At 42.9% G+C, this 15,563-nt stretch overlaps 1 protein-coding gene across 2 annotated transcripts in view; it reads right to left on the bottom strand.

Annotated features, from left to right (window-relative positions):
- The window catches only part of casd1 (CAS1 domain sialic acid O acetyltransferase 1), a 138,768-nt gene that overhangs the window by 87,365 nt on the left and 35,840 nt on the right, over positions 1–15,563 (bottom strand). Inside the window, exon 3 of one of the 2 annotated variants that reach the window (XM_078538761.1) lies at positions 9,414–9,510. The exons of the other annotated variant lie outside the window; for it this stretch is intronic. Coding sequence (XP_078394887.1) covers positions 9,414–9,510 — 97 coding nt within the window. The remainder of the gene's footprint in view (positions 1–9,413; positions 9,511–15,563) is intronic. 2 annotated transcript variants of the gene reach the window in all.

Genomic DNA, 15,563 nt, shown 5'->3' with positions numbered 1-15,563 from the left:
TTAAAAATGCCTTCTCCATAAAGAGCTCGACAGCTTCAATATTAATGCCATGGACACCAGAAGTCAGCTCAAAACAAATGTCAATAATCAAAATACACAATGCTGCATTTATCCCAGAGTGTTGAAAGACTAGAAAGGAGATCCATGATGGGATTAACTATTATGAGGAAGTCACTTGGAGCAGGAGAGATATTGGTAGAGTGAAAGCAGGTCAACGGGTTGCCAATATTCGGAAAAACAATGCTAGAAATCTTACTTGCATTAAATAATGGAATTCATCATCAGGAGTAAGCTTGAAGATTATAACAGAAAGAAACACTTATATTCTTATAGTACTTTTCATGACCATTACACATCACAAAGTACCTTACAGCCAATGAAGTACTTCTGAATTTCAGTCACTGTTGTAATGTAGGAAAAGCGGCAGCCAATAACACACAGCAAACTCCCACATAATTATTACCACATAATCTGTTTTGTGGTGTTGATTGAGGATAAATATTAGCCAAGGCACTGGGGAGAGCTCCCCTACTCCCCTTTAAAGTAATACCATAAGATCTTATATATCCACCCGGGCAGACAGATGGGGACTCAGTTTAACGTCACATCAAAAAGATGGCACCTCCGACAGTGCAGCACTGCCTCACCTTTGATTTCTGTGATTAAGCCCTGTAGTGAGACTTGAACCCAGAGCCTTGTGACTCAAAGGCAAGAGTGCTACCAACTTATCTGTACAATAGTAAATAGCAGTCAGAGATTCAGAAATCAAAGATCACATTAAATGTTAGGCTTAAAAAGGAGAAACTTAGCTTTTGATATGGCTAACTTTAAACGAATGAGGAACAGACTGATGACAGAAACTGGTCAAACTTATCGGCTGAAATTACGGATGAACGATGGGAGGCATTCAAAAATCAATTAGACTCAATTCAGGACCAGCATATACCCATAAGGAGGAAAGAGTTCTACTCATCAAGTAAGACTACCATAGTTGACCAAACAGGTGACGCACAGTATAAAGGCAAGGTCATATAATAGTGCAAAAAAAGAGAGATCTCCAAGGGGTGGGTGTGTGTGTGTGTGTGTGTGTGTGTGTGAGAGAGTGAGTGAGATGGAAGGTCAAAGGTCCAGCAGCCACTGGACCTTGGGGTGGGGTGGGGCGGTGGCACCCGCAGTCAGAAGGGAGCTTCTGATGAAGGTACTCCATCCCCTTCCCGTCTGAGATCTAGACCCAGTCTTATTTCAAGCTTCCCCAATGCCAGGTACATCCTCTTGCCAGTCTAAAAATTGAGGCTGGATGGGAAACGGCCCTTAAGTGGCCATTAACCAGCCACTAAAGGGCCTCAATTGAGGCAAAGGCAGGCTTCCCATCCAAGGCCTTGCCCACCCCATCGTAAAATTCTGCATGATTTGGGCGGGCGGGGACCCGAAGGGAATCTCGTTCCTTCAATTTCATGCTCCCCCACCACTTTAAAACCTGCCGGTGTTGGGGAGGAGGGAGTGTGAAATTCTGGCCCAAAAGACTGGGAGAGATACAAGCTTTTATAATTATATTAGATAAAAGGGTAGTCATGAGCAATGGATGCCCTTCAAAAGCAAATGGGATAATGTTGCACATGAAAATAAGGAAATAACCTTTTTGAATCACTTATTTGGCTTTTGGATTTTGGGGTCAGCAGCAAACGAAGAGCACTAGCTGTTCATTACACTTCACTTGCCTGCAGACTTCCTAAGAGCTTTTGCACTGAAACTTAGTGATGAGTATTCCAAAACAGCACACCACCCTCTACAGGGGATCTGGCACCTGCGTACAGGGCAAACAACATCTCCTTGACAAAGTAAGTTGAAAAATCACTACCAAGGCACACACAGTTTGAACCAGGAGGTGCAAGTTAGAATAGTTAATTCAATGGTACATTTGTGCAGATAGAAAAATAGAGAAGGAAAGAAAGATGGGATTAAAAGACAGATGAATGAATAGTAAAAAGACAAATGCTTTTGATTTTTTTTAAGCTCTCCAACAGTAATTAAAACCTGAACCAGTTAATTAAGATTTATAACAATTTAAAATTTACACTGGAATGAACAAGCCCCTAACTATTTCTGTAAGTTTAGTGGGTACCACATAAGAACCCTAACTTCAGACGCTTCCATGCTCCTCAATGTTAAGCTTCTCAGCAAAATACTAATACAGTACAACATCTAGAGCAGCAGGATAACGCAGGGATCAACTTTCCAATTTCCAGTTTAACGATTTAACAGTAGTCGCCAGAAGTTGCTGTCTTATTTGCTCTTTAACAATGCTGATAGCCTCATTGTGTTTTTTTGTAAAATCCCTGTGTATCAGGGTTCACAGTACAGGATGATAATATTCTTAATTTCCCTGGAATGTCAGGTATAAGTCAAAACATGCAAGTAAACAGTATTAGAAAAAATACCCACCCTAAAGAGCTGATAGTTTCCAGTCAAGTTTTAAAAGCAGGTGAGGAAACTGCAGGTGCTTTAAACCATAATCTTCTGAAACGCTCTCAATTCAGGAATTGTATCTTTAGACTGGAAAATTGCAAACATTGACTCCATTGCTGTTCACCACCACCCTCAGATTTCTGTTTCTTACCCAATTTGGTATCCACTAAACCACTGCCCCTTTAATCTCACGGGCTTCAATTTTGCAAACTAGTCTATTATGTGGTATTTCATTAAACACCTTTTGAAAATCCATAGTCATCAGTCATGTTACAGTATTCTGAGTTCAAAGAAGTGATGGAGAGGGTGGATCAAATTAGTTAGTCAAACAATCTTCCTTTAACAAGTCATGCTAGTTTTCACTGATCAATCCATACTTATCCCAAGTGCCAATTAATCAGTCCCAGATTAATGCCTCAAAGTTTACCCACCACTGATGTTAGACTAATTGGCTTGCGATTGCCAAATGTATCCTTCACTCCTTTTTTGATTTGAGTGTAATATTTATAATCTTCTGGTACTGTCCCCATGTCTAAGAAGGATTGGAAGATATGGCCAGTGCCTCCACAGTTTCCACCTTTACTTCCCTCAACAATCTAGAATGATTCCATTTGGACTGGGTGACTGGGAGAAGGACAGCACAAGCAATAAAAGCGAAGAGTTTCTGGAAAAATTCTGAACGGTTTTCTGCAACAATGGCCTAGATTTTGCTGCCGGAATAAGGGGAGGTTTAATGAGCTTGGTGCTCTGTTAACATGCAAACTATTCAGCAATTTGTGGTGAAATTACTGCATTTGTACATTAATTACCATTGGAACTTCTACAGAAAGTTGGGGTTAGCCCTCAACAGCACAAGTCCCTTCTTAAATGAGGAAATATATGTGCCTGCAATGCCACTTCACCTCTCAAGCTCAGAACGGGAACACACGAAACGGTGGCTTCTCATTCCCAGAGTCATTTCTTTTTAAATGTTTTTCTTAATTTTCCATTGCCTCTTTTTCTCTCTCTCTCTCAATTTAACTGCTTTCCCTCTCGATTTCTCTTTCTTTATCTGATTTGACTAATTCACCCTATTTCCTTCTCAATCATTCCTCTGTTTTTTTCTCAATTCTTAAATCTCATTAAGGGACTAGACCGTTGTTTCCATTATTCACCAAGGTCGCAGATTGTCTATTCCCCTTGCCTGGTGCTATTGCCTCACCCTTTTAAGAACTAGCCGAGGGAAAAACCAATGGGGCCCAGTCTAATCTGGGCCAATATCTATTGGAATTGACAAGGGAGTCAGCCATCTAGATTTAAGGATGGGATTAAATTAACAAACTAACAGCAAAGAAACATTTTGCAAATAGGGAAGTCTCAAACCAGATTTCAAATTTAAGTCGACTCAAAACGTCGACTGTATCCCTCTCCACAGATGCTGTCAGACCTGCTGAGTTTTTCCAGGTATTTTAGTTTTTGTTTCAAATTTAAGATAATGTTCAAAGAGGTGAGAAATTAATTGAACACAGTAAATTGATCTGAACCGTTAGGGAAGCCTAAAAACAGCGAGAACCATCGAATGTAGTGTTTGGTATGGTACAAAATCAGTACAGCCCTAAACATCAAAGGCTCTACTTGTATAGTTAAGTAACGATGGCCAATAAATTAGGTAAGTGACAGCATCAAACCAGGGCAGTTATAAATACAATGGGATAAAGAAAGTAATGAGAGGGGTCATGAGCGTTTGAGAAAAAAAAACTTGAAGGATATCAAAATTAACTGCAAAAGTTTGCAGAAATATATTGAGGAAAAATAGTACTGAGAAATGTGGGCTAATCAAAACAGATGTAGGCGACACTGTAATGGACAAGGAAATGGCAGACTTGCTAAGTGAAAACTTGGTATTCATTTTCACAGAAACAGGACAAAAGCCCAGCTGTAAAAGGGAACTTAAATCTAATTGAAAGGGAAGAACTTGGTAGATTTAATATCAGAAAAAAATTATAATGGAGACAATAGTGGGATTTAAGATAGACAAAACACGACCTGATGGTTTCCATTAGAGTATGAAAAGAACAGGTGAGCAAATTGTAGGCATGTTCGTCATAATTTTTTAAAGCTCTCCATATTCAAGAATTGTGCCTTTAGGTTGGAAAATTCCAAATTTCACTTCATTATTTAAGGGAATTTAACTTCCAAACACATATCCACACCATTGCCTGACTCCACCCCTACTGCAGCTCATCTCCAGTTAAAACTTACACCCATGCCTTTGTTATCTCTAGACATAGCTATTCCCACACAGGCCTGACCAGGCTTGCATGTTCTACCTATGTAAACTTGAGGTTATCCAAAACGCACACATCGAATCCCATTCACCCGTGTTCACAGATCTACACAATTAAGCAACATCTCAAATTTTAAAATTCTCTTTCTCCCTGTAATTTCCTCTAATCATGAAACACGTTGTGAGATCTCTGCGCTGCTCCAATTTCAGATTTTCATTGCTCCACCATTAGTGGCCATGCCTTGAGCTGCCTAGATTCCAAGTTCTGGGATTTGTTCCTTAAATCTCTCTGCCTTTTTTCTCTTAAAACTTGCCTCTTTGATCAAGTTTTTAGTCATTTTCTGTAATATCTTTATGTTGCTTGGTGTCAAATTTTGTTTGATAATGCTCCTGCCTCTGGACACTTTACTGTTGAGGGTGCTATGTAATTACAAGTTGTTGTTAATGGAGGGATGCAGCAGCCAGGCAACTACAGATCCTACGACTGATGTTAAACCGATGGAAGTTTCTTAGAATCTAATCAGACATAGCATAACTGAGCATTTGGACAAGTAATCACAGCCTGAATTTCAAAGGGTAGGTCACATATTAATAATCTAGTTGAAATTTCAGCTGATATATAGATTTGCTGCTGCGGCAGAGGTTTACTTGAATAACCGGATGGACCACCCGGCATCAACCTAGGCACCAGAAATGACAATGGCAATCTAAGCCCTGCCGACCCTGCAAAGTCCTGTTTACTAACATTTGGGGGCTAGTGCCAAAATTGGGAGAGCTGTCTCACAGACTACTCTAGCAACAGCCTGACATAGTCATCCTCATGAATCATACCTTAGAGATAATGTCCCAAACAACACCATCACCATCCCTGGGTATATCCTGTCCCACCGGCAGGACAGACCCAGAGGTGGCAGCACAGTGGTATACAAGTCGAGAGGGAGTTGCCCTGGGAGTCTTCAACATCAAGTCTGGACCCCATGAAGTCTCATGGCATCAGGTCAAACATGGGTAAGGAAAGCTCCTGCTGAATACCAGCTCCCTCCGCTGATGAATCAGTGCTCCTCCATGTCGAACACCACTTGGAGGAAACACTGAGGCTGACAAAGGCGCAGGATGTACTCTGGGTGGGGAACTTCAATGTCCATCACCGAGAGTGGCTCAGTAGCACCGCTACTGACCGAGCTAGCCAAATCCTGAATGACATAGCTGCTAAAATGGGTCTGCATAGGTGGTGAGGCAACCAAGAGGGAAAAACATACTTGACCTCATCCGCACCAACCTGCCTGCTGCAGATACATCTGTCCATAACAGTATCAGTAGGAGTGGCCACCGCACAGTCATTGTGGAGACGAGGTACCGCCTTGACATTGGGGAAACCCTCCATCGTGCTGTGTAGTACTACCACCATGCTAAATGGAATGGATTTCGGACAGATCTAGCAACTCAAGACTGGGCATCCATGAGGCACCGTGGGCCATCAGCAGCAGCAGAATTGTACTTGCATACAATCTGTAACCTCATGGCCCGGCATATTCCCCACTCTACCATTACCATCAAACCAGGGGATCAACCCTGGTCCAATGAAGAGTGCAGGAGGACATGCCAGGAGCAGCATCAGGCATACCTAAAAATGAGATGTCAAGCTGGTGAAGCTATAACAAAGGACTACTTGGGTACCAAACAGCATAAGCAACAAGTGATAGACAGGCTAAGTGATCCCATACCCAATGGATCAGACCTAAGCTCTGTAGTCCAGTCACATCCAGTCGGGAACGGCAGTGGACAATTAAACAACTCACTAGAGGAGGAGGCTCCACAAATATCCCATTCTCAATGATGGAGGAGCCCAGCAAAGCAGTGCAAGAGATAAGGCTGAAGCATTTGCTACAATCTTCAGCCTGAAGTGCCGAGTGGATGATCCATCTCGGCCTCCTCCGGAGGTCTCCAGCATCACAGATGCCAGTCTTTAGCCAATTCAATTCACTCCATGTGATATCAAGAAACAGCTGAAGGCACTGGATACTGCAAAAGCTAAAGGCCCTGACAATATTACGGCAATAGTACTGAAGACTTGTGCTCCAGAACATGCCACGCCCCCCCCAGCCAAGCTGTTCGAATATAGCTACAACACTGCCAACTACCCGGCTTTGTAGAAAATTGCCCAGGTATGTCCTGTACACAAAAAGCAGGACAAATCCAACCCGGCCAATTACCACTCCATCAGTCTACTCTCCATTATCAGTGGAGTAATGGAAGGGGTCAACAACAGCACTATCAAGCGGCACTTGCTTAGCAATAACCTGCTCCCTGATGCTCAGTTTGGATTCCACCAGGGCCACTCAACTCCTGACCTCATTTCAGCCTTGGCTCAAACATGGACAAAAGAGTTGAACTCCAGAGGTGAGGTAAAAGTGACTGCCCTTGACATCAAGGCCGCATTTGACCGACTGTGGCATCAAGGAGCCCTAGCAAAACTGGAGTCAATGGGAATCAGGGGGAAAACTCTCCACTGGTTGGAGTCATACCTAGCACAAAGGAAGATCGTTGTGGTTGTTGGAGGTCAGTCATCTGAGCTCCAGGACATCACTGCAGGAATTCCTCAGGGTAGTGTCCTCGGCCCAACCATCTTCAGCTGCTTCATCAATGACCTTCCTTCCATCACAAGGTCAGAAGTGGGGATGTTCGCTGATGATGCACCATGTTCAGCACCATTTGCAACTCCTCAGATACTGAAGCAGTCCATGTCCAAAGGCAGCAAGACCTGGACAATATCCAGGCTTAGGCTAACAAGTGGCAAGTAACACCCGCAACACACAAGTATCAGGGAATGACCATCTCCAACAAGAGGGAAGCCTCTTGATGTTCAATGGCATTACCATCACTGAATCTCCCACTATCAACATCCTGGCAGTTACCATTGACCAGAAACTGAACTGGACTAGCCATATAAATACTGTGGCTACAAGAGCAGATCAAAGGCTAAGAATTGTGTGATGAGTAACCCACCCCATGTCTCCCCAAAACCTGTCCTCCATCTACAAGGCACAAGTCAGGAGTGTGATGGAATACTCCCCGCTTGCCTGGATTAGTGCAGCTCCCACAATACTCAAGAAGCTTGACACCATCCAGGACAAAGCAGCCCGCTTGATTGGCACCACATCCACAAACATTCATTCCCTTCACCACCAACGCACAGTAGCAGCAGTGTGTACCATCTACAAGATGCACTGCAGGAATTCACCAAGGCTCCTTAGACAGCACCTTCCAAACTCATGACTACTACCATCTAGAAGGATAAGGGCAGCAGATAGATAGGGACACCACCACCTGGAAGTTCCCCTCTAAGTCACTCATCATCCTGACTTGGAAATGTATCACCATTCCACCGTTCCTTCACAGTCGCTGGGTTAAAAGCCTGGAACTCCCTTCCTAACAGCACTGCGGGTGTACCTACACCACATGGACTGCAGTGGTTCAAGATGGCAGCTCACCAGCACCTTCTCAAGGGCAACTAGGGATGGGCAATAAATGCTGGCCCAGCCAGCGAAGCCGACATCCCATGAATGATCAAAAAAAAACTTGAAAAATTTGAACCAATAAGATAATGCCATTTATTTTTGTGTCTACTGGAATTTTTCATCCAACTTGCTTCCTGCTTAATTCCCTTTTCTAAAGCTACACTACCTAGGTTATAGCTCTGCCAGCATCAACCACCCTTCAATAATTTACCTACGTGACCATTCTTCACAAGCCGACAAAGATGATTGTTGGCAGGTCAATCAGACTTTCAGAGCACACCTGAATGCACAATCCTGCTCTCGCCTTTGTCCATATAAGCACTTTCCAATAGAGAATCACTGGACATCAAGCACAGAACGGAATCACACCGAGCTCTCTTGCCCTTTGTTGGCTTGTAAATTTGCAAAATGGGAGTTAGAAATCCTCCATTGTGTATTCCACTACACAGGGATAGTTTGCATTTCCTTAGAGAGTACAAGCACTATTTTTTCAGAAGTATACTTAAAATAAATACACTGAAGGGGCACATGCCAGTAGCTTAACTTAAAACCATTCATTTGATTTGTTTGGAGCAGAACCACATATTTTACGAAGTAATAAACAAACCAGTAAAATCAGTAAAACACTGCCAGCTTAAATAGTACAGGCAAAACTTCACTGTGTTTGTATTAGTTGTTATTTTAAAACACTTCCTACAAATGAGAAAACAAAAATGATTTTCTAGTAAAGAAATAATGTTTAAAGTACAATATCCCCTGACTTTGAAAACCAGCCACCATGAAAAGTAGAAGTATTTAAATACAAATCCACAGAAGGGAAAGAGCAAGCCTCGTGGAGGCACAGTTAAGCCTTCAATCTGATCAGATAACGCCATGGTAGCTAAAATTCACATTCCTACGCAGAAAGAACTTCAGCTTTTTGTTTAAGATATCTGCTCCTCCCTAAATCTAAAGCGATTAAAATATTCTGCAATTAGAAGAATGGAATGAAAGAATTAGATGGACAATATGGAGAATCTCAGGTACATCATTTTCACACATCCTATTAAAGTGCTGAGCAAATAAGATACTGCATCATCTTTACTTGCATTGCTACAATCCACACAGAAATACAGAGATTTATGTGCCATAATGACTCTTTGAAATATTTCAAAGTCACTTGCCTGATTTTGTATTTATGCATCATGCAGCCATGAGGTTGCCACACATTTTCACCAAGGAATCGGCCACTAGATAGGAGCCAATCACAGGTGTCACCACCTAGAGAGAGAGATGATCACAGAATAGTAAGAAATCTGTTAAGTAGACATTCATTAACCACAACTGGAAAGAAAGAAACAAGCAATGGCTGGAAGTGAAAAAAGAAATCCAGATAATGATTAAAAATGGCAAAACAATTGAACAATGAAGAGAACAAGAATCATTTGTGTAACTCCTAGCTGGCATCATGTGAAAGTTGCCCATCCATTTCAATGGGCAGCATTTTATAGAAACAAGCGTGATTAGAACAAATAGTATAGTAGATACGGGTTTAATAAAGTTTTCAAATACTACAAACCAAAACATGCAGAGAGCATCAACATGTTTTTAAAAATTTGTCCATATGATGCAAGTGTCATTTATTGCCCATCCCTGCCTTCTTTAACCCCTGCAGTCCATGTGGTGTAGGTAAACCCACAGTGCTGTCAGGGACGGAGCTCCAGGATTTCAACCCAGTGACAGTTAAGGAATAGTGTGTGGCTTGGAGGGAATTTGCAGGTGGTGGTGTTCCCATGCAACTGCTTCCCTTATTCTTCCAGATGATCAAGGTCCCAGGTTTGGAGGGTGCTGTCAAAGGAGCTTTGGTGAGTTGCTGCAGCACATCTTGTACATGGTACACATTGTGCACAAGTGGTGGAGAGCGCGAATGTTTAAAGTGGTGGATGGATGAGGTGTTGATCAAATGGACTGTTTTGTCCTGGATGGTGTCGAGCTTAGAATGTTGTTGGAGCGGCACTCACCCAGGCAAGTTAAGAATATTCCATTGTACTCCTGACTTGTGCCTTGTAGACAGACTTTGAGGAGGCAGGAGGTGGTTTACTCACCACAGAATTCCTAGCCTCTGACTTATCCTTGTAGCCACAGTATTTATATGCCTGATCCAGTTAAATTTATGGTCAATAGTAATGCTCAGAATGTTGATGATGGCGGGGTTGAGCAATGGTAACATCTTTCAATGTTAAGGTAAATTGGTTGGATTCCATCTTGGAGACGGTTATTGCATGGCACAAATGCTACTTGCCACTAATTAGCCCAAGTCTGAAGTTTGTTCAAGTCTTGCTGCATGCAGGCATGAACTGCTTCACTATCTGAGGAGTTATGAATGTGACCGAACAATACGCAATCAACAAGCACCCCCATTTCTGACCTTACGATGGGTGGAGAGAAAGTCACTGATGAAGCAGCTGCAGATGGTTGGGCCTAAGACCAAGGTTATGATGAGGTCTGGAGCCAATGATCCTGGAGGAAACCAAACTGAGCATCAGTGAGCAGCTGATTGCTGGTTCCACTTGATAGTACTGCTGACTACTGTCTTCAGCAAAGTGATGGAAGGCAAGAATAGATTGAAGGGGCAGTAGTTGGCCAGATTGGATTTGTCCTGGTTTTTGTAGAGCAATTTTTCACATCGTCAGATAGTTGCCAGTCTTCTAGCTGCACTGAAACAGCTTGGCTAGAGTTCCAGCTAATTCTAGAACACAAGTCTTCAGCACTACAGCTGGGATGTTACACCAAGGCCCATAGCCTTTTCTGTATACTTTGTACACAGCCATTTTTTAATATCATGCAGTGAATTAAATAAGAATGGCATCTGAGATGCTGTGGACATCAGGAGGTAGCATGGTGGATGCGCCACTTGGCACTTCTGTCTGGAGATAGCTGCAAAAGCTTCAGCCTTGTCATTTGCACCGAGGTTCAGAATGGAGACGTTCGAAGAGCCTCCTCCTCCCCCCTCTCCCTTTAGTTTTTTTTAATGCTCAACTACCAACTGTATGATTCCATTCTATGATTCACGACTAGATGTGGCAGGGCTGCAGAGCTTTGTCTATAGCATGCTGCTTAACATATGCTGAAATGAGCTTTGAATCCCATATTCTATCCATCACAGTAACTACTCCACCATCCCAGTTATCCTTACCTCCAGCCCCTTTGAAAACCTTCAGTATTTCCTTCACCTTCGGCTCAGCTTTTCAATGTTCTCTTTACCAGTCCAAGATCTACATGACAATTCTAATTTGTCCAAAACTGACAATACAATTTGTCTTGCCCCACTTGTCCATCATCCACTGACTCCCTGCTCCTAAATATTCCCCCCACATCCCAAGTTCCAAAATTCCTTCTTCTTGCAAAGGGTGGATGCAATGTTGCGCCAGTCGCTTCTACGTTAAGTTGTCCTCAATGCCTCCTGATAGCTCAAGTTTGCCCATTCCTTGATGTTGCTTTTTTAAAAAAATTCATTTACGGGATGAGGGCGTTGCTGGCTAGGCCAGCATTTATTACCCATCCCTAACTGTCCTCGAGAAGGTGGCAGTGAGCTGCCTTCTTGAACCGTTGCAGTCCATGCGGTGTAGGTACACCCACTGTGCTGTTAGGGAGTGAGTTCCAGGAATCTGACCCAGTGACAGTGAAGGAACAGTGATATATTTCCAAATCAGGATGGTGAGTGACTTGGAGGGGAACTTTCAGGTGGTGTTGTGTCCGTGTATCTGCTGCCCTTGTCCTTCTAGATGGTAGTAGTCGTGGGTTTGGAAGGTGCTGTCTAAAGAGCCTTGGTGAATTCCTGCATTGCATCTTGTAGATGTTACACACTACTGCCAGTGTTTGGTGGTGGAGGGAGTGAATGTTTGTGGAAGGGGTGCCAATTAAGTGGACTGCTTTGTCCTGGATGATATTTTCCAAGGAGACCTTGAGAACCCTGAAAGTTTCCTTGTAAATGAGGCCAGAGATGCATTTAACGCCTTCACGTTGAGCGAGGCAGCGAATGGCAGGTTTAGTGATTCCCTGGAGTGATTATCTCTGAGGACTTTCCGGTGCCTTTTAGCACCACCTTTACTGAGACCTTTACTGCCTTTGCCTCTACTGAACATCACACCTGGAGACAAAGTCTTGTAATTTTATCCTAGATGGTGTCAAGCTTCTTGAGTGTTGTTGGAGCTGCACTCATCCAGGCGAGTGGGAGAATTCCATCACACTCCTAACTTGTGCCTTGTAGATGGTAGACTGGCTTTGGGGAGTCAGGTGGTTAGTTACTTGTCACAGGATTCCTAGCCTCTGACCTGCTCTTGTAAGCACAGTATTTATATGGCTAGTCCAGTTCAATGTGTGGCGCGAATGCTATTTGCCACTTGCCAGCCGAAGCCTGGCTATTGTCCAGGTCTAACTGCACCTAAAGCATGGTCATAAATGTTTCAATTTACTAGTTACCAAGTAAATAGACAAAAGTAAGGAATTTCAGAGTTTATTGACTTAAATAATCTGATTGAACCGCCATTATCATTGATTAAAACAAATGACTATTAGACCAAATTCAAACCTTACATTAAGTCTTTCACAGAAAGAACATATCCAAGTTTGAATGGCTTCCATTTACTGTATTTACAATATTATACACTGTTGAAAATTCATTAAATCATAACACTGCTTCATCTGTTTTAAGATTTGCTACTATAAAAATAAAACAGACAAGTACTGTACTGAAGACTATTTTTGCAATACAGCTGATACTCAGCACATCGCTTTATGAATAGGCACATTTAATTTTTTAGGAAGCAGCTGATGTTGGAAGACATCTTAAGGGAAGAAAAATGCCAAAAACCGTTTGTAGTGAAGCAGTTCTGCAGCACAACCCACAACAGTAAAATGAATACAATAAATAGTTAAGATCAAAAAGGTCATTTTGACAAGTTTGAGAAATTAACTGGATAATTAAGAACATAAGAACTAGGAGCGGGAGTAGGCAATTCAGCCCCTCGAGCCTGCCCCGCCACTGAATACGATCATGGCTGATCTCATTCCGGCCTCAACTCAAATTTCCCACCCTCTCCCTATAACCTTTCAAATGATACTTCATCTCAACACTTTGCTTTCGTCTTTTATAGTTAGCCAATTCTGCTATCAAGCAGTTTAAATGCTTATTTCCCTCTGACATAAACTCAAAGTTAATTGAAATGTTGTTTTAGACATTATTTCTTGCACTGTAAGCCGAGCTAAGTACAACATAGATCCAGCTTTTCAAGTCTCTCACTTGGAGCCTATTATCCATTTCCATTTTTCCCCCCGACTAATCTTCTCTCCTCCACAGCTTAAGATCCCCTGGTCTTAATGCTGGATGTATTTTAGTGCAACTTACCTTCTGTGAGAGAAGTGGACCTGAGAAAGAAACAAAGACCGGGCAGCAGACAAATAAAGCCCGGGGAGCGAGGCCTACAGGACTTACCTTTGGGGGAGAGGCAGAGAGGAGCTGACCTGGGGGGGCGGAAAACAGACCGGGGAGCAGATAAATAAATCCTGACGAGTGAGGCCTACAGCAAACATTTGAGGAGAGGCGCAGAGAGGATGGACCTACAGGAGAAACAGACCAGAGTGATAAATAAAGCCTGAGGAGTGAGACCCATAGCAAATCCCTTTTGGGAGTCAGGCAGGCCTGTGGGAGATGCAGACTTGGAGCAGATAAATAAAGCCTGAGGAGCGAGACATATGGCATTTGCCTTTGGCCAGAAGTCCAGGAGCGGCCCAAATTTGAAAAAAAGTGAAGTGACGTTACAGGAAAACCATAAGTTGATTGGCTGCTGAGTACTGCTGCTTAGAGACTGAATCTAAACAACTGGGAGTTTAACAAACGTCAAAAATATTAACAAGTGAGTAGCTGGTGAGTCTTATCTTCTATTTTTAAGTACGGTTTATTACCACCAGTAAAATATATTAAGTATTACTAAGGTTCAGTAATAGCAGTAAGGTTTATAAGTATTTGAAAAGCTTTATTAGCGGGACGCAAGCAGAAGGAAAGCAGGAAGCTGGTGAATCTATTGTTTTATTTTCAAGTGGTGAGGTTTATTGTATTAATAAAGTTTAAAGTAGTACATTAAGTGGTGATGAGGAGAGGCATTAATTTTAAAAATCATGAAGAAAATAAGTAATTAGCTAGTTGAAGAGTGGCAGGAAGGAGCGAGAGCTGAGCAGGGCATAAAAAGCGGCTGGCGGGAGCAGGCACAGGCAGAGTTCAAAATGTGATGTCAGCAATAAAAAGTGACGTTGGCATAGGGGAATGAACTGATTATTAAGTAGCTGGTGAGCTATTCGACTTCAGTTTATAATAAATAGTCTGTAAAGCAAAGTTAAGGCATGACTGTGTGGAACAGACATCCTGTGACATGTGGGAAGTCGTGGACGCTTCCTGTGGCCTAGACAATCACACGTGCAGGTGGTGTTAGCAGCTGCAGAAACTTGAGTTCCTGGTTCAGAATGTGAGCAACAGCTGGAGGCACTGTGGCGCACCCACGAGGTGAAGAACTACGTGGATAGCATGCTTAGGGGAATGGTCACACTGCAAGATTAGAGACTGCAGGCAGAGAGGAAATGGATGACTGCCCAACAGTATAGGAGGACCAGGCAGGTAGTGCAGGAGTCCCTGAGTTTATCTCACTCACTAACCAGTTTCCTGTTTTGGATGCTGGTGAGGGCAATAGTTCCTCAGAGGAATGCAGCCAGAGCCAAGTCTGTGGCACAATGGGTGGCTCAGCTGCACAGGAGGGGAAGAAGAGGAGTGGAAGAGTGGTAGGGGATTCGATTGTTAGGGGAAAAGACAGGTGTTTCTGCAGCCTTGGTCGTGAGTCCAGGATGGTAAGTTGTCTTCCTCGTACCAGGATCAAGAAACAGGGATGAGGTCCTAAAAGATGGTTTCAGAGAGCTAAGAAAGAGATTAAAATACAGTACATCAAAAGGCAGTAATGTCAGGGTTACTCCCAGTGCCAAGTGCCAGTGAGTACAGAATAGGAACATGCGAAATTGGAGAACTAGGCCATTCAGCCCCTTGAGCCTGGCCCACCACTCAATAAGATCACGGCTGCTCTGTTTGTGTTTCAAATTCCACATTCCCATCTACCCCTGATAACCTTTGATTTACTTGCCTGACAAGAATCTATCTACTTCCGCCTTAAAAATATTCAATGACCCTGCCTCCACCACCTTATGAGGCAGAGAGTTCCAAAGTCGCACAACCCTTAGAGATGTGGAGAAATTTCTTCTCTCAGTCTTAAAATTTTTAAACAGTAACCCCT

The sequence above is a fragment of the Cetorhinus maximus genome, chromosome 3 (genome assembly GCF_964194155.1).
Source record: "Cetorhinus maximus chromosome 3, sCetMax3.hap1.1, whole genome shotgun sequence".
Taxonomy (NCBI): Eukaryota; Metazoa; Chordata; class Chondrichthyes; order Lamniformes; family Cetorhinidae; genus Cetorhinus; species Cetorhinus maximus.
Note: the sequence above shows the minus strand (reverse complement) of the source record. Positions and strands in the feature narration are given on the sequence as shown.